Source organism: Macadamia integrifolia, chromosome 12 (genome assembly GCF_013358625.1).
Source record: "Macadamia integrifolia cultivar HAES 741 chromosome 12, SCU_Mint_v3, whole genome shotgun sequence".
Classification (NCBI taxonomy): domain Eukaryota; kingdom Viridiplantae; phylum Streptophyta; class Magnoliopsida; order Proteales; family Proteaceae; genus Macadamia; species Macadamia integrifolia.
The window spans coordinates 13,891,145-13,918,148 of NC_056568.1; the positions used below are offsets into that span (position 1 = coordinate 13,891,145).

The window sequence follows — 27,004 nt, forward strand, 5'->3', positions numbered from 1 at the left end:
CAGCAGCATCTTTTTTCTTAATTCAAAATCGTGGGCCTTAGGTATGAGCCCTTCTTTATTTATAATGATTGGGGGGGGGTGGTAGTGTTTACAAAATAGAAACTCAAAGCTTCTAATTATTGACTGACTAAACTACTAACATGTAGTTACTAAAATTGAAAATTGTAAACAACTGAAATTAGAAACTAATTTAAGACTTGAAAATAGAAACTTAATTAGAAACTAATTAAAATAACCCCATCAGTTGCCCAACCCATGGGCCATTAAACCAGACCTAGTCGACCTAATCAGCCACTAGGGTCGACCCTCTTCTTCCTTCTTAAGTAGATCTTCAGATCTGCATCAACTCTCCCCGGCTTGAAAACGTTCGTCTCCGACGAATGGGCAATGGACATGTAGCGCTCATACGAGTCGGGATCAAGTCTCTTGAAGTCATCAGCATGAATCTAAGTACAGTCCCTACGGGGATGGCCCTTCGACTTGACAAGAAAAGTGCGATAGCCGGTGCCACAACGGGTGGTCTTGTAATAATCATCCAAGACGTCTTCAATGACTTCAGAAGTTGGTGGCTTCAGTTGGGGCAGCCTCAAGATTTGTTCCGTGTCTCCATCATCCGAATGGTGCCCAACATAAAGGTGAAGATCAGCCACATTAAACACATTTCTTATGGTCATGCTATCAGGCAACTCAAGCACATAAGCATTAGGTCCTATACGTTTTAGCACCTTATAGGGAATCACCTTTCGTGGATGTAGCTTAGTATTGACACCCGTCTGAAATCGTTCAGGATTTACTTGAATCATCACCATGTCCTCGGGTTTGAACTCCACATAACGCCGATGACGATCATCTGAAGCCTTATACACCTCATTGTTCAAGGCAATGCGTCGTCAGACGTTGGCATGCACCTTAGTAATATGACGCAAGAACTCATCAGCCTCAATACTAACTCGAGCTTGGGGTGGGAGTGACATAAGATCAATAGGTTGCTTAGGTTGAACTCCAAGCAAGATCTCAAAAGGAGTACGGCCCGTAGTCCTATTCACTGAGCTGTTGTAGGCAAATTACGCAATATCAAGAATGGAAGACCATGTCTTCTCATAATCTCGAACCAAACACCTCAACAGATTTCCCAAGCTACGGTTCACCACCTTTGTTTGTCCGTCAGTCAGTCTGTAGATGAAATGCTATTGAAAAGTTCAGCTTTGTATTTTTTTTTCAACCACAATGTCTTCCAAAAATAACTCATAAACTTAACATCACGGTCAGCCACAATACTAGCCTGGAAATGGCCGAAATTGCTGAACCCGACAATGGAAATCTTTAGTTTGATGCTCCGCCCAAAGCTGTTCAAATATATGGGCCCCTAATCATAGGGTTGTGTAGCATCTAGAGCATTGATGCAGTGGCTCTGATGCCCATCAGATGGATTCCTCGGACTGACGGTTGAAAACAAAAGCGAAGATCGACGGAAGCAGTGAGAAATTGGATGACGCTCATGGGGTATAGCTGCTTTGGTTTTTGAGGGTTGCAGGCCAGACAATGTGAGTATCGTGTCTTCTCACAATGAGTCGTTCTTCTTGGCGACCAAACTCGCTTAAATCCAAGGACGAGTACCCTTTAATAAACACAAATTAATCGATTTAGAAGAATAATCACAAAGCATCAAAACTGGAATCACAATAAATGACTCATAACATCTCAGAAGATGAACAATCAAAACAAAACACTATGAAATTTCAAATAACAATAGAAATGAAATCAAAAGAGCCAAAGATGGAAGATGGGTGAACGGGGAATCCCTTCACCCACTAGTGAAATGGATTTGGCCATAACGGTAAAATGGTATTTTCCATTTCAACCACTAATAGCAGACTAACACCGTCAGGTTTCTTGGCAAGTGAATTTTCAATAGCTTGGGTGTCGCGTAATCCGGCCATAGTACAAGAGGTGCCAAAGTAATTATCCATAATATTTTTTTTGTTTTTTTAATAACTTTTTAGATGTTAGTTATGCATGTATTTTTGCTTCTTTTTGATGTTTCCATGCTTGTTGATCTCTATCAAGGATTCAAGTATTGGAATTGGATCGGGTGGATTGGTGATCATCGATCCAACCAATAAGAGCTGATACTGTTGATTTTCCCTTTGGTATCAGCCAGTGTTGGTCCAGAACTGCCAGATTGGATGATCTGGTTGATGATCACTGGTGTCTGATCAGATGTCCATTATCATGTTTTAATTTCTTCGTCTCTATCATAGGCATCATGGAAGAATTCTCTGCTTACTCTTTGTTAAAGCTGTTGATTGGGCGTAGCTCAGTAACTAACGTTTCTCCACCATTTTTGTGTATGAATACTTGACATCAGGTCAGAAAGACAATATTGCTACTGGAATATGTCAGTTGCTTGAAAAGAAGGAGGGTATCTTTCGCCAGAAAATGATGGGAAAGAGGGTTAATTATGCATGTCGTTCTGTCATATCTCCAGATCCCTATTTGGCTGTCAATGAAATTGGTATTCCTCCTTATTTTGCACAGAGGTTAACCTATCCAGAGGTAATGGTGGAGTCGCTATCCTACATGGAAAATGCAAAATATATATTTTTTCAATTATATGTGGTCAACATTTTCTATCGCAAATGCTACTATATGATGGATGCTTCCATATTGCATATGCACAATCTGGATATGCTGTTGTATTTATATTTAATACGATTGTCATATAATGAGTGTATACACTAGCTTGTATGCCTTTTGTTATTTTTTAATTTTAAATTTAAACAAATGAGACTTTTTTCAGAATAAAAATAGAAAAGAAAAGGGAACAGTACAAAGAAGAATAGGCCAAGACAAGATGAACAGCACCAAGATCACCACCACAGATGACACTATAGTCGTCACGGCATCTAGGCGACCCCTGGGCATTGGAGGATGTAAGAAAACCTAAACCAAGCTGTCACCTACAAGGCGCCCTTCCAGCATAGGGTGCCTGGATGCCTTGACAATTATGGATGACACCTGCTCCCTCCAACCCCTCTTTAAAAACAGAAAAAAAAAGGCATCCAAAAAGTTCACTCTGAAAACCATACTGCTACTCCGAGCAAAAGCCCACCTGCCAACCAGCCTTTGAATGAGAAAGACTAAATAGTTATTATCTAAAATTTTCCTCAACACAATGATCTCTAGTCTCCACATTAAGGAAGGGAGTATATGCAAAATCATCCCACCCCACCCACCCCCCCCCTCCCCCACCCCTCCCCTTTTTTTTGGTGAATAAAATCATCCCCAAAAAAGATGGGTGAAATGAATGATCTCTAGTCTCCACATTAAGGAAGGAAGCTAACTTGTTTACTTGATTGCAATGCCCTTTTGGCTGGATCTTCAATTTATGGCCTCTGACCATCCATCTCAGCTTCATTTGTATGCTTTATTTTCAAAATTCCAACTGTATTCTACTGTTCTTCAAACAGTTTGGGATTACCCCTCAGTTGGCCTGTAGATGTTAAAGCAGCTTCATAATGTTCTTCTGGTATGCAATGTTCAATTTTTCTTATATTTTTCTGGTGCTTTCATCAATTGAGGAGCCTTTGTCCTTCAGTGTGATATCCTCAGCTATGTCCAATCTGTGGGAGCAAGATCCAAGCCTTTGTAGCCAGGAGAGTTTCCAGTAGAGGTGTTCTTAAAATATTGGTTTCTTGTACTGGTTACTGGTTTCTGGGAGCCAATTGAGTAGAGGCTTCACCTTCACTGTAGTTGAAAGTTGTTGAACCTTGGATTCTAGCAAGGTTGGTCAAGAGCATGGTGTCCAATTCTTCCTTTGCAATTTGTGTTTAAAGTATCCAATTCATTTTTTTTTTTGGGGGGGGGGGGCATTAGTTAGGGTCTAATATGGATTCATTTCACCCATCTCGTAATGTGTTGGGTTTGAATCTTGTTTTCTTCCTCCCTCCCCATCCTAAGCTTTCCTCTTTAAAAAAAATGGAAAAAAATTGTTGGGGGCATGTGTTTGAGGAGCCAATCTCAATAGAACATGGGGTTGAATTCCTCTTGCCAAGCCTTTGAATTCGGGAAGGCCCAGTTAGGACTTAGGATGAAGTAGAGTATAACCCAAATTCTCTTAAGATTGTGTGCAAGGGAAAACTGGGATAGAATTGATTGAGGCTCTTCCAACAGTGTGTCATCATTAACCTATGGTTGATCAAATCTATTGAAATCAATGTCAGTCAGCGGGCTGGGGCCTGGAGATGGATTGTGGTTGGTGGCGGTTCTTATTATGGAACCATATCTGACACTTAATCTCTAAACCATCCCAGTACATTAGGGTTTCTTTTTTTAACACTACATTAAATTTGGTAAAATATCCCTCCAAAGAACTCTTATTTAGGAGTCAAATCAGAATGATATATGGGTTGTGGAAACTTTAAGCCACTGCCATGGTATGTGTTGTTTCTGAAAATATAAGTGTAACCCGTAACCTTTTTTTTTTTTTTTTTTTTTAAACTATATAACTCTCCTCTTTGATCAGGTGTGGGAAAATGACACCATGCACTGACGAAGTTATTCTTTCTGTGCACAATTCTTAGTTCAAGTTCATTTAGTCGGTACCCCTTTCAAAATTTTCCTTAAATCTTGTTCATCGTCCTTGACCGATCCAGTCAGATGATTTTGAATGAATGATTCTCTTTCTTTGATTCTATCACCTCGCAGATAAGTCTCAGAATTAGAGCTTCAATAATTGCTTGACCACCCCTGCACAGCCCAATAGTTGTAATTCAAAAGCAGACTAGACATGATGTGATTCCAAGAATGAGGCATGTCTTCATAGGGGACTTGGTAAGTTCCTTAATCACGAGTTGATTTTAGGATGCCACTGTAATGAGGTTAACAGAATTAAATTCTGATTAGAAGAGAATATTGTGATGAGAAATAAGGAAATGCAATTGTATTAGGTATTATAGATCTAAAAGCTGTAGAAGAATTAGAGAACAATGAGTTAATCTTACCAGTTTCAGGAAGGAATAAGGTGGTTGGCTGCTGTACTGTGACAGAAAATCTGGTCAACATTCTACATGGTCAAAACGGCAGCGAATAGAAATCAGGGAGGAGATAACATGCGGGATCAGAATAACTATTCATGGAATTAACAGAATACAAGCCAGCTGATTATACCGTTGATCAGAAAGTAAAATAAACAACTTTAATGGGTTTGATATTACACAACCGAAGAGAGAAGAGGAATACAGGAAAAGTAGCAGACTGAAAATAGGGTTTAATAGTATTGGAGATGGAAGGGATTCAAACCTGCTTGCAGAAGATCGTTACTGTTCTGGCTATGGGGTTGTTTCTACAGATTTGAGCCAGAAAAGTAATTATTATTAAGAGAAAAAAAGAATTCAAGGAGAAAGAACTTGTATTGATGGAGAGAAATAACACAGATTAATAGATAAGAAAGAGGGAATTTCATAGACAAGAATGAGAGAAGTAGAAGAGAGAGAGTTGAGTCCATAGGGAAAGGGACAAGAGGGAGATCGAGGGGAGAGAAAAAAAGGGAGTCATAGGGAGAGAAGCAGAGCATAGTTCATGCTTTTCAACAAGAATTTTACTGAACCTTAATCACTGTTCATGTATCTTGGGTTTATGTCTTATAGACTCTATTGTAATGATGTTGAAATTAATCTACATTCAGAAACTTCTAGTCACTTTGGGCTCTTCAAAACTTACTAAACGAAGAAACTGGACCACGACTAGCTATCTTTCAAAATATATCTCACCTTTCAAAACTGCGTCCTCAATTTGAAATGAATTGGCAGCCATCACCATTGACATGTCCACTTAAAAGGGCCTACAATTGAACCAATGGGCTTTGATGGAGGGCCTTAGGGAAGATCAGAGTGGGGGGGGGGGAAGGAAGGGAATCACACACTCGCACATTGCACAAATCCAACCAATTTTCATTCAAATTAATTAAGTCTAAATTGTCCATTGGTTACAGCCTATATATAGGGAAAATAGAGACATGAAATTAGAAACTCAACTGAAATAATATCTAGCCTAAACTAGGAAGCAACCATAAACGGAGACTAATCACTAATGCAAGGAAAGAAATCCGAACTCCTACGTTCAAGTCTGGAAAGTAAAAAGCATGAAATAAAAGACAAGTAACTACTAAGTTTATTTCCAACCCTTGTTGGACCAAAACTCTGGGCTGAACCGATTCATCTTAGCTTTTGGCTTCCAAAGCCGGTCATGCTGGTCCAACCATGCAAGTGCAGCTGTATCTGCATCAGGCTTGTTACTTATGCTGGCTTCTTAGGCCTTTGCAATGGATCATTTTGTTAAGCCATTTGATGGATGCTACATTAGGATAATCTTATAATGAAATGAAATGCAGGATATATGCTGAAGACATAAACGGTGGGAGCCATTTTTGACTAATTTAGATTTTGACAGGTTTTCTTTATTTTTTTGTATGTGTGATTATGCCTGATGAAATGGTCATTAGATGCATATGCTTACAAATGTTAAATTGTGACTTTTCTTATTGATTCACATTTATTTGTTATGGTCTATGGATATAATTTCCTTGAGTTGTGATTGATTTTGCTTCTTCTACAGAGAGTGACTCCTTGGAATGTTAACAAGCTGAGGGATGCTGTCATTAATGGCGCTGAGGTCCATCCTGGTGCTACACAGTATGCAGACAAATTGGCAACTGTTAAACTACCACCAAGTAGAAAAATGCGTATTTCAATTTCAAGGAAGTTACCCTCTTCTAGGGGAGCTTTTACACAAGTTGGAAAGAGTTTGGATTATGAATTTGAAAGCAAGGTTGTCTATCGTCATTTACAGGATGGAGATATTGTACTAGTTAACCGGCAGGTAGGCATAATTTCACATGTTATGCATGTTTAGGAGGAAATGCTAACTTCTACCTTGATAAATACGAACATCTTAATTCTACTGAACATTTTTTTATTTTATAGGCAGCTGAGTGTCTTAATCTCTCAGCAAAAAATAGAAAAAAAGAATGACTTAATCTAGTAATCTGCTTACTTTTAAGTGTAGTAGTAAATAAAGAAACTTGAAATAAGCCTTATCTGGATCAAAATACTCTATGAGAGACTAAAACAAGTAAATTCATTTGGGGGGGGGGTGTTTGCTTATTTATGTAATATAAATTCATTTACCGAAATGATATTAGGCATAAATCAGTGCTGTTTGCTGAAATATTTTGAACCGAGGGGGCATGTGAAACAAATCTACCTCCAAGTTTCGGGCAATATATTTGAGTTCTGTGTTGAAAACTGTCGAAACTGACAAGTTTTGTGGGAGACGTGTGACTTTAAAGCCCGGGTTTAACCAGGTGTAGGTCAAAACCTGGGTTTACCTGGTCCGATACCATTTCGAGCCCAGGTTTTGTCTCGGTTTCCTGCAAATCCGAGACATCTTTGTCGAAACTGCATGTTCCGCTGAGATATTGAACTATGCTTGAGGCCCAAGGCAATGTTGACGTGCCCAGACCTGAAATCTCACCTCAAAATGTTATGACATGCATGGGTTGAAACAAATTTTATCCCAATCAACTGAGAGGACTGCTTCCATGTCCCCCCATCCCCCCTTCCCCAGGCGGCCCCCCTTACAAAGGTACGCCAGGGGATTTTGCCACCTGAAAAAAAAAAAAAAAAAATAATGACAATTCTAAAATATTTGACACGTGCATTTTAATCTATTGTGATATTTTGGATTTTGGTTGTGTTCATAAAAAACGTTCTTGGTTCTGTTGCATTGACAGCCGACACTTCACAAGCCAAGTATAATGGCACATGTAGTTCGTGTACTGAAAGGAGAGAAAACACTTCGCATGCATTATGCAAATTGCAGGTCTTATCTTAGACTTATTTTGTTTTAATTGGGGTGTTAAAAGAATTTTTCATTTTTTGCTTCCCCCCGCCCCCAGTTTAAGCTTTGAGATTCCAGTGTCATTATGCAATAGGATTCATTATTAAACTGAGTCTTGGTTCTATTTGCAGTACTTACAATGCTGATTTTGATGGTGATGAGATTAATGTTCATTTTCCACAAGATGAAATTTCTCGGGCAGAAGCTTACAACATTGTAAATGCTAATAAGCAATACATTGTTCCAACAAGTGGCGATCCTATCAGAGGCTTGATTCAGGTTTAGACATTTTAGGCCACTTTACTGGTTGTCTAGATGTTTTGCATATCTCTACTGGGTGTGTTATTATTTATTCATCTTGTTTGACATGAAATAAAATTTTTCTTATTCTTCAGGACCATATCATAAGTGCTGTGCTTTTGACAAAGAGGGACACGTTTTTAACCCTTGATGAGTACAATCAGCTTCTCTACAGCTCTGGTGTCTCTGCTTCTGGTCCAGGTGTATTTAACGGCAAACCTGGCCAAAAAATTTCAATAATAAATTCTGAAGATGAGATACAACCTGTCTTGCCTGCAATTTGGAAACCAAAGCCACTGTGGACAGGAAAACAGGTTACCAATAGAAATCTATAATATTGTCATGTGTAAATTATAATAGCATATGCGTGTCTTTGTAGATAAATTATTTTCCTGAATTGTGTGAATGGTTATGTAGGAAACTCGAACTCAGATTTATTATTTATTTATGTACATTTTCTTTTGTGCGTTCCTAGGTCATTACTGCAGTACTAAATCATTTAACAAGGGGTCGCCCACCATTTACTGTAGAAAAGACTGGAAGAATTCCAGGTGAATATTTTGGAAGCAAGAGTGGCGAAGCCAACTTACTTATTCATGAAAATGAGCTTGTACATGGGGTAATTGACAAAGCTCAGTTTGGAAAGTATGGTCTGGTTCATACTGTGCAGGAGTTCTATGGTTCCAATACTGCAGGCATTCTCCTTTCTGCATTTAGTCGCTTGTTTACTGGGTTTTTGCAGGTAAGGTTGCTTGACCTTTGGTTTGAATGCTGTTACAATCAAACTTGAAATTGATCCATTATGGATAATCTGTCTGCTGTTTAAGTAAAATCATTTGGTGGTTATGATTCAGATGTATGGGTTCACATGTGGGGTTGACGATCTTCTTATACAACAGCTATATGACATGAAAAGGAGCAGGGAACTTGAAGAAAGTGAAAAAATTGGTGAAGAGGTCCATTATCAGTTCATTGGTTGCAAGGATCAAGTTAAAGGTTTGTTTCTATCACCTTTCCTCCTTGAATTATAGAAGGGAGTCTGGCCTCTGTGGTCAATGAACCAGGGAAGGTGTTGGATTGCTCCAGTGAAATTGCTTTATGCTGGGACCACATATGTTTGGAAAGGTCCATGACTGGAATATCTTATTAACTATTATGTGCCCTTAGAATAGGGCTTTCAAAACTGAAATACATCTATAATTCCTACCTTGGAACTTTCCCTCAGGGAAAATAGAGTTTATGGCTTATGCTAGGTTTTCATTTACACCAAACAAATAAGGACAAAGATTAATAAATCTCAGATTGTTGACCAGTAGTCCATTTTGTGTTGAAATCTGATACCTGCCCCAACTCACAATACATTTAGAAGTGTCCAAAGGGACCTCTTGATCGGACCAAATACCAACCTGAGGAGCTCATGAGACCTGAGGATGGAAGCCAAATAAATATGTCCCCTCTACCACGGTGGCTACAAGGAAGCGGCAACAGGGTAGACCATATGTCAGATATCGAGAGGGAATAGAGGAGGTGATGCAGATAAGTCACTTAATGGGCTTATTTTATTGCAAATAAGCCTTAGGTTAGGTTATGTATGTGTTGGGCCTTTGATCCCATGGGTTTTCTTTGTAATGGGCCACTTTAATGGGCCTAAAATATGGGTAGAAGTAGGAAAATGGGCTTTAATTCATTAGTTTAGTTAGATTTTTTGAGTCTATTTTCTTTGTTATTTCAGTTTTCTAGTCAGTTTAGGTTTCCCAATTAATTAAGGATTGGGTTAGGCCTTTCCTTTTTAGTGTTTGAGTCAGTTTTGAGTCTTTTATATAAGTATGTAACTTGTAAGGGGCTACAACATTGAACACGAATTTGATTGAATGGAAAAAAAAAAAAAGCTTTGTGCTGGAAAACTGTTAGATGCAATGTTGTGAGAGACAGCTTGGGTGAGATATGCCTAGGGAAGAGTGAGATACTCGACCCAACCTATTCGGTTATTCCCCTATCCCCATTCTTCCCTTCATTCTCTTATTTTTGTTTTGTTCGTACTATTTGTCATACTATCTTATTTTATTGAATTTACTAAAGAACATGTCTGGGATTGGATCACTTGTGACCCAATCTTACATCAAGAGGGGGCCAGATACCATAGGAGATGATGGTCGCAATTGAGGAGTCCCTACCCAATCCAGAAGAATAAACAGTTCTAGGACCCACCACAAACAAGAGCACACTTGATGGATGCCAGAAATCAAGTTAGCACGATGTAAAAGTGTCGTCATTGATGGAGGTGGATGTTGAGAGCCGATATCGGGATTAGCGCTAATTACTGGACCCGATAGGGGCATTCCTATCCTATTGGGTCCCTATGTGGACTTTAGGGTCGGTTCTCTTAAGTTGGGGGCACACTTGTAATTGTTTTCATATTATTCAGTTTATATATCTAAGGGTTCCTGCGATCAGCCTCATTCTGGACTGATCGCAGGCTGCTCTCTCTTAGGGACTGCTATCGATCTCTTCTCTCTTTTTTTTCTTTCTTCTCTTTCTTCTCTTTCTTCTCTTTTTCTTCTCTTCTTCTTCTTCTCTTTTCAGTTTTTCTGGTTGTGATTACAAGAATCTGGCATTGTAACATGGTATCAGAGCTCGTGTAATCAAACCAAGTGGCTTTATTGATCAACATCTGCTGAGTTTCACCTTGCGCTACTCTTCTCTGGTGCGCAGCCACCTTTTTGCTGCATCTAATACCTGGTTCTAACCTAGATATCATGATATAAATACAACTAGGTCACTTCACTATTACTACTTGCTTCGGATGTGTACTGGTTGAGGTCGAGACTTCTCCCTCTGGTTTTTTTTATGGCTGCTACCCCTGTTTCTGCAGTGTGTACTGCTGTGGCCCCTGTTTGTGGGCTTATTATTTGCTTTTGATATTGAAGTTGCTGCTGTCCGCTGTTTTGCCTCCCTATGCGGCTAGTGTTTTGAAGTTGACTTGTGCTCATGCTCAGTCAGAATCGACCCCAAACAGCAGTGTCATTCCTTTAAAAAAAAAAATTTGGTTTTGTGCTGTGTTAGTACCGCATTGGCTGCTGGTTTTCAGATCTGAAGATCTTCATGGCTGAGACCAAAGACATGACTACCCCTACTACTGCCTCTTCTACCTCGGACAACATTAATGTCCAGATTACCTCCGTCAAGCTCAAGGGTAACTCCAACTACCTCCCCTTTGGGCTCAATCGGTGAAGGTGTACCTGATGGCTAAGGGAAAACTCAAGTATACCACTTCTAATCCACCTTTATCTTCAGATACTGGTTATGATGACTGGCTGAAGGAGAATGCCCTTATTTTAATTTGGTTATGGAATAGTATGGAACCCGATGTGGCTGCCAATGTCATGTTCCATTCTACTGCAAAGGGAGTATGGGATGATTTGCAAGAAACATACTCTCAGGAAAAAAACATGACAAGAATTTATTATATTTATGAGAAACTGTTTTAGTTTCGTCAGTCTGACAAATCTCTTTCAGAGTATTACAGTACATTCAGGGGAATGGTGGAAGAACTCAATGTTTTCCAGCCCTTGACCACTGATAATGACAAGCTAAAGGCTCAGCATAATGACTTTTTTGTCTCCAAGTTTTTGGCTAGTCTGAATAATGATCTGAAGGCAGTGAAGGGTCACTTACTTGCGGGTGACACGGTTCCTACTTTGAATGATGCTTATTCCGCTTGCAACGAATCACCTCCTCAACCAAACCTAATCAGTTTTCCAAAGACAACTCTGCTTTTGTTGCTAACCATGGCCGTGGTCGTGGTCGCGGTCGTGGGGGAGGACGTGCCTTTGCTGGTCAAGGTCCTAATGGACAACCATCTAATCGTGCTGCTCGGCAGTGCACATACTGTGGGAAGCCCAACCATACGGTTGAGACTTGCTGGGCAAAGCATGGTAAGCCAGAATGGGCAACCCAGTTGGTCAATCATGCAGTGTCGGATGATGGTACTGACACAGTGTCTCCAGTTGTTACTAAGCCTACACCTTCAGGAGATTCCTCTACCAGTCTGCACGATGACATCAATCAATTGCTCCGGCGCTTGCACACCCTTGAGGCATCCTCTAATACATCCAATGGTGCATCTACATCCGCTGCTACCCTAGCCCACACAGGTACCTCAGCCCTTCTTACTACAACATCTACCCCCTGGATCATTGATTCAGATGCTTCTGCCTATATGACCGGTAAGTCATCACTCTTTAAGAATTTTTCTACTAGTTCCAGTTCTAATTCTGTGCTGCTTGCTAATGGTGCTTCAACACCAGTTCTAGGTTATGGTTCTATTTCACCTACCCAATCCTTTAACTTATCCTCTGTCTTACATGTTCCTTAATTTCCATTAAGTCTTCTCTCTGTGAGTCAATTAACTAGTTCGTTAAATTGCTCTGTAACATTCTTTCCTTCTTACTGTGTCTTTCAGGACCTTCACACGAGGAAGACGATTGGTGGAGGACGTGAAAAGAATGGATTATATTACCTCAACAACGGTTGTCTTACCTCTTCTACTGCTACTACGGCTATTGGGGACGTTACTCCTTTCCAATGGCAATGCCGTTTAGGTCATATGTCACTTTCTAAGTTACAACTTTTATTTCCTAGTTTTAAGTCTGCTCCTAGGTTAAACTGTGAGGCTTGTGAGTTGGGGAAACATCACCGTGTGTCATTTCCATCTCGCTCTGTGTCTCGTAGTCCGTCTTTATTTTCTTTAGTCCATTCTGATGTATGGGGGCCTTGCAAAGTCAGTAATAGATTTGGGTTTGGTATTTTGTGACATTTTTGGATGATTATTCTCGCCTTACATGGCTTTATATGTTAAAGGACATGTCTGAATTTTTACATGTATTCAAAAAATTCCATAATGAAATAGACTCAGTTTGGCATTCGTATTGAAATCTTTCGTTCTAATAATGCTTTAGAATATGCTCAAACTGATATTTCGGACTTTTGTGATACTCATGGGATGATCCACCAAACTAGTTGTGCCTATACTCCACAACAAAATGGAGTAGGAGAGCGTAAGAATCGGCACCTCCTTGAGGTTGCCCGAGCCATGATATTGCATATGCATGTTCCTAAGCATTTATGGTGTGATGGAGTCTTAACTGCATGTCATTTGATTAACCGCATGCCATCAACTGTTTTGTCCAACAATTCTCACTTCTCTGTTATGTTTCCTAATTTACTGAGTTTTCCCGTTCCTCCTCGAGTTTTTGGGTGTGTGTTTTGTTCATAATTTGCACATGTAAGTTGATAAGCTGTCTCCTAGATCTACTAAATGTATTTTTTTGGGTTATTCTCGTACTCAGAAAGGGTATAAGTGTTCTGACCCTACCACACACAGGAACTTAGTCAGTGCTGATGTGACCTTTGAAGGTACGTCATTCTACCCTCCTCCAATGTCCTCGTCTAGTATAGAGTGGTCTTCTCCATCTCCTCCACCCATACCCTCCCTTATACCTTTCCCTAATGCTCCTAGTGCTAGTGACTCCCCTCCTCTACAGGTTTATCAGCGCAAGAAGAAGATTGGACAGCAACGTGGTGACTTACTTCCTCCAGATGCTTCACTCCTTCCACTGCCGCCTTTCTTTGGTGAAGCTCATCTTCCTCCTTCGTCTGATGACTTACCAATTACGCACAGGAAAGGTACACGTTCTTGCACTCAAAAATCTATGGTTGTGTACCTATTGATAACTTTGTGTCTTTATCTCATCTTCCCTCCCCCTTCCATGGTTTTGCCCTATCTCTCTCCACTAACCCTATTCCTCGTACCCATAATGAGGCCCTACGTATCCCTGGATGGAAGGCTGCCATGGATGTAGAAATGAATGCTCTCTTGAGTCATTTGTACCTGGAGTCAGGTAGATTTACCTCATGGTAAGGATCTGGTGAAGTGTCGCTAGGTGTACACTGTTAAGTATCATTCTGATGGCTCTGTTGAGCTGTTGAAGGCCCATCTAGTTGCTGGGGGGTATACTCAGACATATGGTGTTGATTACTTTGAGACCTTCTCCCCGGTTGCTAGACTAAATTCTGTTCATCTTCTTATTTCTCTTGCTATCAACTTTGATTGGCATTTATTTCAGTTGGACATCAAGAATGCCTTCTTGTATGGTGATCTACAGGAAGAGGTATATATGGAGCAACCTCCTGGTTATGTTGCTCAGGGGGAGAGTACAGGTCTTGTGTGTAGCTTACACAAGGCTATCTATGGGCTTAAACAGTCTCCTCAAGCATGGTTTGACATGTTCAGTGCTACCATAATTACTTTTGGTTTTTCTCAGTGTTATTCTGATCATTCTGTGTTTGTTCCTCGCAGAGGTGATAAACTGGTTGTTTTGGTAGTATATGTTGATATTATTCTGACTGGTAATGATGAGGCAAGAATTTCTTAAGTAAAAGACCATCTCCAGCACCATTTTCAGATGAAGGATCTAGGCCAACTTCATTATTTCCTTGGGATTGAGGTAATCCGCTGCAAGAAGGAGATCAGTCTGTCTCAAAGGAAGTATGTGGTGGATCTTCTATCTGATACTAGGATGCTTGCATCCAGACCCGTTGATATTCTTATGGACCCTCACCAAAATTTTGGTGTGGATGATGGTGAACCCCTCCAGGATGTGCAGCAGTACAGGAGCTTGATTGGAAAGCTGATTTACCTCACTGTGACTTGTCCCGACATTTCCTATGTTGTTGGAGTTCTTAGTCAGTTCATGCAGTCTCCTCAGAAAGCACATTGGGATGCTGCCGTTCGTGTTCTTCGGTATCTAAAAGGTGCCCCTGGAGAAGGGTTGATTTATCATCCTAATCGGCATATGGTTCTAGTTGGCTACTCTGATGCTGACTGTGCAGGCTCTGCTAGTGATCGGAGATCTACTACTGGATATTGTACCTTTGTTGGAGGCAATCTTATTATGTGGTGTAGCAAGAAGCAAACTACTATTGCCCGGTCTAGTGCAGAAGCAGAATACAAAGCTATGGCTCATACCACCGCAGAGTTGATGTGGCTACGATCATTAATCTTGGAGTTGGGATTTCCAGTGACCAAGCCAATGAAGATGTATTGTGACAACCAAGCTGCATTGTACATTGCTAGCAATTCGTTCTTCCATGAGAGGACCAAACACATAGAAGTGGACTGCCATTTTGTTCATGATGTTGTCCTCAAAAAATTGATTGAGACATCGTTTGTTCCTTCTACGGATCAGTTAGCTGACATGTTTACTAAGTCCTTGTTTGCTTCTAGTTTTCGCAATAGTTGTACCAAGTTGAGCATGGGTGATGTGTATGCTCCAGCTTGAGGGGGAGTGTTGAGAGTCGCTAATCCCGATATTGAGATTAACGCTAATTCCTGGACCCGATAGGGACATTCCTGTCCTATCGGGTCCCTATGTGGACTTTAGGGTTTGGTTCTCTTAAGTTGGGGGCATACTTGTAATTGTTTTCATATTATTCAGTTTATATATCTAAGGGTGTTCATGCAATCAGCCTCATTCTAGATTGATCGCAGGCTGCTCTCTCTTTGGGACTGCTATCGATCTCCTCTCTTTCTTCTTTTCTTCTTCTCTTCTTCTTCTTCTCTTTTCAGTTTTTTCTGGTTGTGATTACCAGAATCTGGGATTGTAACAGTGGAGATGGCCCCAAGAACAGTAGACCTAACTTTGAGAATCTTGCACCAAACCCCCAGCATCCAAGGGAGTAACTATCCAAGGGGAGTTTCCAAAGAAGAGTAGAGTAGACCCAATAAACCCAGATACTAATCTTGTTAGACACAATTTTCCAGATAAGCATGGGGATTTTAGCAGAGTTGACCTCTTTAATCCTTCTCAATCCCAAGCCTCTTTCAGACTTAGGGAGGCAACTTGCAACCCATCGGATTGGATGAAGAAATCTAGCGAATCCACTCCTTTCCAAAGAAAAGTGCACAGTAGAGACTCCACTGCCATGATGGTAGACTGAGGCAGCACGAAGACACCAGGCCAATATAAGTAAAAGAATTAGAGCATCCTCAAGTCTACCCCACATGTGGAGACCATATTTCAAATAATCCAGGCGTCCCACATAAAAGAGGAGCCTGCCTCTCCAAAGTTAAAGCATTTTTTGAATAAGATCCAACATGTGAGTACAATGTTGAGCAGTCAACCTAGAGGTAATGAGAGGCAGCGCCAACTATTTAACCGGGAGAGGGCCAAGGGTAAATCTGGTCAACTCAAGGAGGTGCGCTTTGGAAAAACGAAGCTACGTAAAGGTGGGACTTGAGAAGGTTGATATGGAGACCAGACAAGCCTTCAAAAAGGTTTGCTTATTGTTAAGTACTTATTATTAGTTAATACCACTTCAGGTTTGTTTAATATGTTACTAGTAGAGTAATAGTACTAGTAATATGGTAACTGTGTATATACTTAATACTTAGTAGTATGTTTATACTTGTATATTATTTACTTCGTTTGGACCTTTGGTGGTTCTCTAAGCCAGTATCCTAATACGCAAATAGATATTCTTTTTCAAATCTTGATGCTTGATTGCTTTCTATTACTTTTTAGTAGGTTTGATATTGCACTTGCCAATGAAGATTAGAATCACATAGTTGCCGTGAAGATAAAGATACCAGTATACCACACATTGGTTGGATTATATATACGTGGTCATTGCGCCAGCAAGCTAAACAATGGGAGGCCATACTGAGGCATCTGAGCAGGGTGACAAGTGGACAACGCGATCTTTTCACGCCCGCCTATATCTTGGTATAGACACATGCAAGCAGGAAGCATTTTATCCATAACGGCTCTAAACAATTATTTCCTAAAACAACTACCCATATAACTAACATAACACCAGCACAACAACAAAATAAGATAATACAACAACAATCATAACCTTATCCCAACTAAATGGGGTCAGCGACATGGAAAAAGAATAAAAAGACGCAACACAAGAGAATTAAAATGAAGAGAGAATGGAGATAAGAGAAGAAAATAAAGCTACAATCAAAGACGCATCACAGGAACATCCCCTAAAAGGGGTTGGTTACACGGGTCCTTGTCCTCCACAAAACTGTATCCGCTATCATACTCAAATTGAGCCCAACCGTTTGCATATATTTTCTTATCACTTCTTCAATAGCTTCCTCCAACTGGATCAGGTCACTCTTCCTTATTGGGGCATCCAATTGTCTTTATTGCACATGGTCATACCATTTCAACCGGCTCTCGCGGAGCTTGTCTTGGGTTAGTGCAATTCCGAATTGGTTTCTAATACCTTCGTTCCTCACTCTCTTTCTCCTAGTCTTGCCACACAACCCTCTCAACATCCTCATCTCCGCTGCACTCAATTTATTCAAATCACTCTTTTTGACTGCCCAACATTTTGCTCCATATGTCATAGCTGGGTGTATAACCGTCCTATAAAATTTTCCCTTGCATTTAATAGGCACTCTTGATGAACCTCTCCATTTCATCCATCCCACTTTAATTTTATGGGCAACATCATCCTCTATATCACCCTCTTTATTAATGAGGGTCCACATGTATTTAAAACGATCCCTCTGGGGTGGCTCCTGTTCCCCAAGTCTCACCACTCCCCTCCCCTAGTTTGACTGAAGGGGCATCTCATATACTGTCTTCGTTCTACTTATCATAAAACCTTTTGATTCCAAGCTTGATCTCCATAGCTCCAGTTAAGTATTAATCCCTTCCATTGTTTCATCTACCAGAACAATGTCGTCAGTGAATAACATATACCACATAACTGGATCCCGAGTGTGCCTGGTTAAATCATCCATAATGAGTGCAAACAAATAAGGCCTAATAGCTGATCCTTGGTGTAACCCAATTGTACTAGGGAATTCATTACTTTGACCGTCAGTTGATTTGACACTCATCACCACTCCCTCATACATGTCCTTAATTATATGCATATAATTATTCATGCCCCCCTCTCTTTTCTAGAACATGCCAAATGAGCTCTCTCGGTGCTCTGTTATAGGCTTTCTCTAGGTCAATGAAAACCATAAGGAGGTCCTTTTTATGAGCTCGAAATTCTTCAATAAGTTTCCTTAGGATGTAAATAGCTTCAGTCATGGATCTCCTTGGCATAAAACCAAAATGGTTCTCCGTTGACTTTGTTTCCTCCCTTAAGTGAGCTTCAGTAACCTTTTCTCAGAGTTTCATGTATGACTCATTAGTTTAATGCCCCAAATAAAAGTACAACAAAATAATAAAAGAATCACACATAATGGTGGTCATCTAACCATATGAAGTGACATATGGCAGCATATATTTGCACCTCCTCTAATAAGTCCTAAATCCTGGAATGATGTCCTCATCAACAACTATTTCATAAAATATAAAAATAAAATAACATACTCTAAGGTGCCTACCCAGGCCACTAGGTGGGCCAAGGTGACGCCAGGTGACCAAGGGGGTCACTTTTCCATCTTCAAGTAAGATGCATTGTTGCCTTTGTCCAAAAAAAATCAGCATTGATGACTAGGCAACTCCTTGACAACAATGTTGTTTAAGCTTTGTTTCTGGTTCACAATGTGTAAAAGACTTGTTATGCATGTATAATAAGCATATCCAAGCATATCTAACATCTCTCCAATACATCTCCGAGATGTCTCTTGCAATACCGATACTTCACCCGTTGCTTTCACCTACTGGCTACTACTAATCAACCCAATTGAAACTCTTCATGACTAGTCTATCACCACCAATTGCCCAAGTTGTCTTCAAAAGACATCAGAGGAGAAGCTGTCTACAAATAGGGATGTCAGCAAATCAATTTCAGATCAGGTACATGTATACCCAGACCTGAACATACTTATATCCACTAGGGAAACTCTTATCAAGTCCAACTGTCCAAGCATGAAATAGATGAACACATAAGCCAACAATAACAACAACTCAGCCTTTTTCCCAACTAACTGGGGTTGGCTACATGGATCCGTGAGAGGGTAAAACAAAAGTAAAAGAAAGAAAAAAGGAAAGTAAAAGGGAAGAGATCAAGCAACACCGCAGGAACATCAAACCTACAAGCAATTGGCTACATGGATCTTTGCCCTCCAAACAGCTCTGTTCACGGTCATTCTAGAGTCAAGACCAAGCTTTTACATGTCTTTCCTTACCACATCATCTATGGTCATTTTAGGCCTGCCCACAGCCCTTTTAGCACCTTGCATCTAATCTGATCACTCGTCCTTACTGAGGCATCCCAAGGCCTCCGTTGAACATGGCCATACCACCTTAAACCACATTCTCGGAGCTTGTCCTGAATCAGAGAAACTCCCAAATCAGCTCTAACCTGATCATAGTTTTTAAGGCACTGGTAAGGCGACGCCTTAGCAGCGCCTTGGCGCTGATGCGGTCTGGAGATGGTAAGGCAGTGCTCCGCCTTATGTGAAGTGGCGCCCTATGGGGGTTTTTTTTTTTTTTTTTTTAAACACATTTTAAAATTACTTGATGAAGATTCCAAATATAGATTTTTTATTGGTAGGTGTATGGTTTTGTCAACACTTGAGATGTATGGGATCAGCTTTACTCCATCAAAAATAACCAAAACAAACAAAACAAAAACACGATTCACAAACATGGTTTGGATTTTGTCAATGGTTTTAAGAAAGGGCTTTGAGAAGGAATCAAGGAACAATGAAGAACCATTGATCCATGCCACCATTTTGCTCCAACAGCGGTGAGCTTCATTATTCTTTGACGGGAGTAGAAATATAGTGGATGACCTTAGGACTTAGGCACTCATTTTGACATCATAGAGGTAAGTATAATAAATACTTGTATTTTTTATGTCTTCTTTTCTTTATATTTATAATTTTGTTTCATAATTATGTATTTATATTATATGTTAATGTGTTATGATGATTAATGATTGATGATTGATGATCGATGATTGATGAAGATGAACTTAGTTTATTCACTTTATTGATTTGTTTTCTTGATGAATATCTTACATTGGTATGAATATGAACATTTAATATTTATTTAGCATATGAGTAATAGGATTCAACTAGGATTTGAGCCAAATAGATTGGTTTTATAAAAAAATTAAACAGGAACGCTTTAGTCAATAAGGCGACGCTTTATGCCCGCCTTATCGCTAAGGCGCTCTGAAAGACCCTCAAACGCCTCCGTCGCCTTACCGCCTTAAAAACTATGAACCTGATCATTCCTCTCTCTCTCTCTCTAGTTTTTTCGTGCATCCATCTCAACATCCTCATCTCTGCAACACTCATCTTATCTATGTTACTGAAAAATATGAGAACCCTAACATAGAGAACCACTCCTAGGGCCTAGTGAATGCATTACTTGTACTGGGTTACTGCCCTACCACTTAACTTTTAACATAGAGAACCCATTACACGTCGAATTTTACAACAGAAAAACCGGGGGGGGGGGATTTTAACAAACATGTAATTTTTTTTAAGGTGACCAATACTGATACTTTAATCATTGATCTTTAGCACATTTAGCGTAACTCCAATACGATACAATACCCTCCGATACATAACTTAAATTTAGCCGACCGATACGGTGACCGATACCGATAATTAAATCCTTTGAATCAAGTACTAGACCACCAGACACTTCCAACTTACCCCAAATAGAATAACCTAACAATCTGACTCCATATCATGTCTAAAGAAGCATGACCCTACTACGAGACTACCCAAAGTTAGCAAGAAGCAAATGTCAAACTTCAGATCTAACCAACCTTTCAGCAGTTTCCTCAGGATGGATTGGGGATGTTTATTTGAGAGACACCAAAAATAGTATCCCTTTTGAGATATGTTGTGTTGGAAAAGATGTAAATACAAAAGCTGGGTCTTCGAATACACATTTCTTATCAATCAAGAACTGATTCCCCCCCCTGCCCCCGCCCCCGCCCCCTTTTGGGAGAGGCAACAATAGAAAAGAACATTTTAGTAGTCGGGCAAAGGAAGGGAATATACAGAGACACAAAGAGAGGAGAGAACAATCAGAAAAAGGCAGCACATTAAACATTTCCCCATGAAAATGAACTCCAGCCACAGCAACCTCCAGCATCCTACCATATACAACTACAGCCAATAAACAACACAGAAAAAACCCTTCTGCTCCTTTTCCACTGCTTGTGCCAAGCTGCAGCTTTTGCATTCATTGGTTCCAAAAGGCCTTCTTCAACTAAATTCCGCATATCTTTACGATAGAGTTTCTTGCATCAAATAGTGCCTTGATTCAAAAGCTCCAGCAAACTGTGATTTTCTCCAACAAAAATTGGCAGTGAAACCTGTGTGTGGTTTGAACCAAATTGTCGCAATTTATCACCATAGACTCATCTTAGTTCATCTCAACAGAACTTCTCATTGCCCTTGGTGTTGCATGGATCACCTAGGAAATCTCTACATCCACTTTGTCGCTGGAGCATTTCAAGATACGTTTACACAAGATCTTACATTTTGAAGATGATGAACCTCTTAAATATGACTAACCTAAACTTTCCACCACCTAAGGATGCTAGGGAAGACAGTTATCAATGTGATTCTTAAAGACATCATATCCAATGACAAGGTGATAGAAATTTCTACATACAAACCTGGACACATAAGTCTAAGGACACAATTTATGTCTATTCTAAATTGACTTCCAACAATATCCAACACTTTAACAGCAAAATTAGGGTAAAATACTTGAATGATTAATGAGACCACACAAGCCTTTATTGAGAAGAAAAATTACAACTATGCCCCCCTCTAATCGACACCCATTAATTAGAGTCGGTGGAGTGGGGAAAAGGCAGGAATGCCCCTGCAGCACCGTTAAGTACATATTTCAACAAACATTGTAAGTATTGAAGCCATCAGAAAGAGGTCAAAAGTGCCTCCCCACATAGTCCTTCGTCATCTACCGACACATTTATGCCTCTCCCTCTTGTTGTCTTTGTTGGAATGGTATGGAAGACGTTGACCACCACTTCTTCTCCTGCCCCTTCTCCTCCATTGGTTGGAAAAGAGTCCTTCGTAGCTGTTGGCTTGCCAAGAGAAAAGTTATTCCTCATCAGATAGAGTGGATCTGGGTTGTTATGACGTTTACAAGGAACTCTATTTGTGACATTGCTGGCAAGCTTGCCTTGTGTGCCCCATCAATCATATTTGGATGGAACACAATCTTCGTAGATGGACGTCCAACTCCCAATCCTATGACAAGATTTGGAATGCCATTTACTTTGATGTTAGTTCTAAGCTTGCCATGCTCCCCCATCCTTTTGTAAAGGATTGCCTAAGGAACAAGCTCACTGTTGTGTTTTGGGGTCTGTCCCTCCATCTTCGAGCCTACTACCCCTCCCCCCTATGATGGTTTTGCTGTTTTTTTAGCTTGTTGCTAGTTTTGCATTCATTCCCCTCAGGGCCCTTGTATATTCTTTCTTATCCTCTTTGATCATGAATATTTTATTCACAAAAAGGAAAAAAGAAAAATGAAAAAAAGTCATATGATAGATAACAAATCATAGATTCAAGCGAAAAAAATCATTTTTTTTAACATACATCAACCACCGGCTTTGACATTCGATATCCACTTTGGTGAGCTTTAAAGCAGAGTAGGAAGATGTTTTCTTACAGAAATGGGACTTTTTGGGTGTTGGCAGCCTATGTATCGAGTGTATCTATCTGTACCAATACCATATCGTTCTGTATCAGTTCTGTACGTAATTTTTTATGTATAGGTATTGTATCGGATCAGCACGACCAATCTCGATATATATCATCCGTATCATATCAATACTTGATACCATGGGGTGTAAGATCTTTTGATTTAAATTAAGTTTGGGAGGTGAACAATTGAAAATTGAAATCAAGTTTGGGAGCTGGAGTGGAGTACTGTTTTCAGCTCTGGTTATTTCTCCTCTAGATCTGAGTTATTCCTTCAACTACATCCTGATTTCGTTTTCCTCTGTCCCGAAATCCTATTTTATTTCTTCTCCAATATTAGCTAAATGAGTATTTACTGTTTGGTTCTGTTAGTCCTGTCAACAGTGACCTCTAATTCCTCACATATTGACTCTTCTATTCACTTAAAGGAACTTTCTTCAGATTGTCATAGTACAATAGTGATTTCACAGTTATTTTTGTCCTATGGAACCCCTACAATCACAATCTTATTGGGATTAGGGTACCCATCCAGAATTTTTATTTTTATTTATTTTTTATTTAGGCCTTGTATTATTTTTCCTGTTCCTATGGTTGTTTCCTATGATATATATATATATATATATATATTGATTACTGCTTTGCATGAGAGGGTTCTTGTTGGCAGAGCATTGTTTTTTAGCATGTATTTATGCTGTGGATATATTTTCTGATGTTTATATCATTGTACATTGTATTGTTCCATTTCTCACAATTACATCTATTTATTGCTTTCATAGATCCTATGGAACTGCAAATGGAGATTGAAAAAGTTATACGCAGTAATGGAGATTCGGCAGTGGCACGCTTGGATAGGATGATGTCTAGCGCTCTTAACAAATTGACTTCTAAGGTTAACAATATGTTGTTCCCTGCTGGGTTACTAAAACCATTCCCTAGGAACTGCCTGTCTCTTATGACTACTACTGGTGCTAAAGGTGGTTTGGTAAGTAGATGGTACCTTTTCATTTATATTCTATATTGCAATTCTGCATACCAGTCTAGTGTATCATTGATCAGGCATCTGCTTAGCTGTTTTGTTCATATTTGGAATAATGAATGCTCATTATCTGTGACAAATTGTTGCACATTGTAAGTTTTTCAATAAACATGCATATGTATACTGTTCTCTTTGTTCCATGTGTAGTTCCTTCTGATTATATTTTCCCATGGACATATACGTGTCATCCATCAATATTTGACGCAGTTGCATATTATGTTCATGTCTGCAAGAATTTAATCAGGTCTAGTTAGGGGCAAGAAACTCTAGATACATTAAGATCTAATCTCATGACTTCTCTTTTTTTTGGAGGCGGAGGGAGGTGGGTGGGAAGGAGGGGTTAGGGACTGTAAACAGTTAAAAGCTAGTCTGTGGCAGGGCGGGAGTTTAATAACACTTCATCACCAATCTGTTGTCCAGAATTTTGCGTCGGTACAAGCCACTGATGCGAAACCTGAGTGAAAAAAGCCCTGTTGGGTCCACTATGGTCCCACCTGGAAAAAAGTTTGTACCGAGTGCACGAGGCTCCCGCCACTGTGGGGATTGGGGAGGGTCATAATGTATGCAGTCTTACGGTCTTACCCCCGCTTCACGGAGCTTCCCAAATTTAACCCACTACCACTGGGTTGCAGTGGAGCAACCTTACCGCGGTATGGGCCCACCCAATTAAAAAAAAATTTCCAATTACTAGAGGTGAATGACAAACTTGTAAATAACCAGATTGTAAAGGGGGCAACTTGGTAATTAAATATGGAATGGACAATAGAGGAAATAATAGTGTTCAAGGGCTAGGCAATAACCAAAATAAAAGGACAGGGCAGAATTGCGATTAAAAGGGAGGGTAATATTCGAAATAAGAAGAAAATGGGTATGTAAGAAGGCAGAAAGAAGTATTTATCTTCTTCCTTCCATAAACCAGAACCAGGGCGGTAACCTCTTGTTGATTGAGATGAGAGATCTCTCTCAAATGGTCTTGGATCAGGCTAAAATTTCAGGCAGATGTAACCGACTCCATCCTCTACTGATTCAAGCCCTAATAGCACTAACCATTAACATCCGAAAGAGATTTACATCTCTGAAAATAATTCAGGCGGAAGAAGGGGAACCAGCTCTGCAACAAAGTTATTTCTCTCAAAAGGCAATCCTTGTATCCACAAAATATACAAGTTAGGTCACCCCTCACTGTAAAAGGGATTCTCAGAATTTGAGGTTGATCTGAGTTGAGATGATGGAGATCCAATGAACTATTCTCAAACCTGCAACTATTGCCAGTACAGGAATAGGGAAAACAATAGCAGGAATAATAAGAACGGAGGAAAGAAGAAGAAGAGAAAGAAGGAAGGAGGAGGTATCGTAGGGGAAGGAGAGGAAAGAAGAAAAATAGAGAGGGTACAACTCACAAGTCCAAGCCGCACAGGCACTCAACGAAATCCTAATTGTTGTTGTATAGTCAAATCTATGTCCAAACTCGCTGTAATGTTTACATATATAAAGGAAAGAGAAAATGACGTTTCCTAATCAAGCTCTAAAACTGAAATAAGATCTGTAATAACTAGGTAACTATCGCCAGTGCAGGAATAGGGGAAAACAGTAGCAGGAATAATAAGAAGGTGGAAAGAAGAAGAGAGAAGGAATTAGGAGGTATCGTCAGGGAAGGGGGGAAAAGAAGGAAAATAGAGAGGGGATAACTCACATTCCAAGCCACAGAGGCACTCAACGAAATCCTTATTGTTGTTGTATTGTCAAATCTATCTCCAACCTTGGTGCAATGTTTACATATATAAAGGAAAGAGAAAATGAAGTTTCCTAATCAAACTCTAGAACTGAAATGGAAACTGTAATAACTAGGTAACTAAACAACTACCCAATCCTTAATGTGTATCCAATTTCCCCTAACAGAAACAGAATAAAATAAAGTAAAAGGTATTATCCTCCCAAGTAAAATAAATTCCCAGAATCCTACCATACCCGAAAAACCAATTGGACCCGTTTCATCTTGGTCTGAGGGGTCAAGCCGGTTCAACCACGAAGCTGCATCATCCACACTCAAGTAGAGTAAGATATAAAGTTCTGAATGCCTTTCGTGATGCAGAATTCCTGCAAGAAGAGAAGATGGACTTGTTATTTTGGATTTGGTTTAATTTATTGGGCCCGACTGATCCTATGGTTCAAGTTTGGTTTAAGTTAAGCTTAATTTGAGAGCTCAATGGTTATATGGGATTAAGTAGTTAGTTTCTGTTTTATAATGTTCTATAATGGCTTCTATTTTGAAGAGAAACTTAGGTTGTAAGGGATCCTTCCTGCCATACATAGGGTTGTAAGAGATCCTTCCTGCTGTACATAGGGGTTTTCTATTTTAGTGATTGCTCTGGAGTTATAAATTAAGGTCCCCAATGATTTTGGCTGTTGAACAAAAAAAAAAAAAACTTGTGTTCTCTATGGATATGCATGCTACTATGTTGAATCCGCAGCAACCCTAGGTGGTGAAGCCTAGGTTGGATGGGACCATGGGGGTAAAGCCTCCCATAGGCGTTGGTTTGAAGCCGGGTCATATGCCCTCTTGTTCTCCATCTTGTTCTCAGTTTCAGCAAGTTGTAAGGTGTATGTGTGGATGTTTAACAAGTTAAACTAAATCCATCTTCGTGTGAGTTTGATTTCACCTTCCTTGTGTCCATCATCTTTGTTTTATTATACTTCTCTCTTTGATTTAATCTTCTTCCTGTGTTTCTATTCCTGCATATCAGTTCTGTCCACTTGTTTTCTCAGTTTTCTCTTAATGATTTGGTCCCATCCGACAGTCGGATTTAGCTCAATTTTGGATATATGATGTTCCTCTGATAGCTACTGCATCTGTCCAGGGCATCATCAGACCTGGAACTTGGGAGATATACACATTTTCGTTGCTTACTAAATTCTGTTTTCCGTAAGATTGCCGTTATTCACCATCTAACCATTGGTTTCCTATCAAAAGCCTTTGACCAGTTTTTTAGCCTCATCGGTTACCTGGTTCTTTAGTTATTGATCTGCTCTATTTCTGCCCTATTGGTCTCTAAATCTGTGCTTGTTTCTCAAATCTGTCCTACTAGGTTAGT

At 39.8% G+C, this 27,004-nt stretch overlaps 1 protein-coding gene across 1 annotated transcript in view; it reads left to right on the top strand.

Moving 5' to 3' along the window:
• The window catches only part of LOC122057181 (DNA-directed RNA polymerase I subunit 1), a 63,100-nt gene that overhangs the window by 13,166 nt on the left and 22,930 nt on the right, over positions 1-27,004 (top strand). Inside the window, exons 6-13 of the mRNA XM_042619191.1 lie at positions 2,369-2,556; positions 6,616-6,879; positions 7,793-7,881; positions 8,031-8,178; positions 8,295-8,513; positions 8,675-8,941; positions 9,054-9,195; positions 23,653-23,858. Coding sequence (XP_042475125.1) covers positions 2,369-2,556; positions 6,616-6,879; positions 7,793-7,881; positions 8,031-8,178; positions 8,295-8,513; positions 8,675-8,941; positions 9,054-9,195; positions 23,653-23,858 — 1,523 coding nt within the window. The remainder of the gene's footprint in view (positions 1-2,368; positions 2,557-6,615; positions 6,880-7,792; positions 7,882-8,030; positions 8,179-8,294; positions 8,514-8,674; positions 8,942-9,053; positions 9,196-23,652; positions 23,859-27,004) is intronic.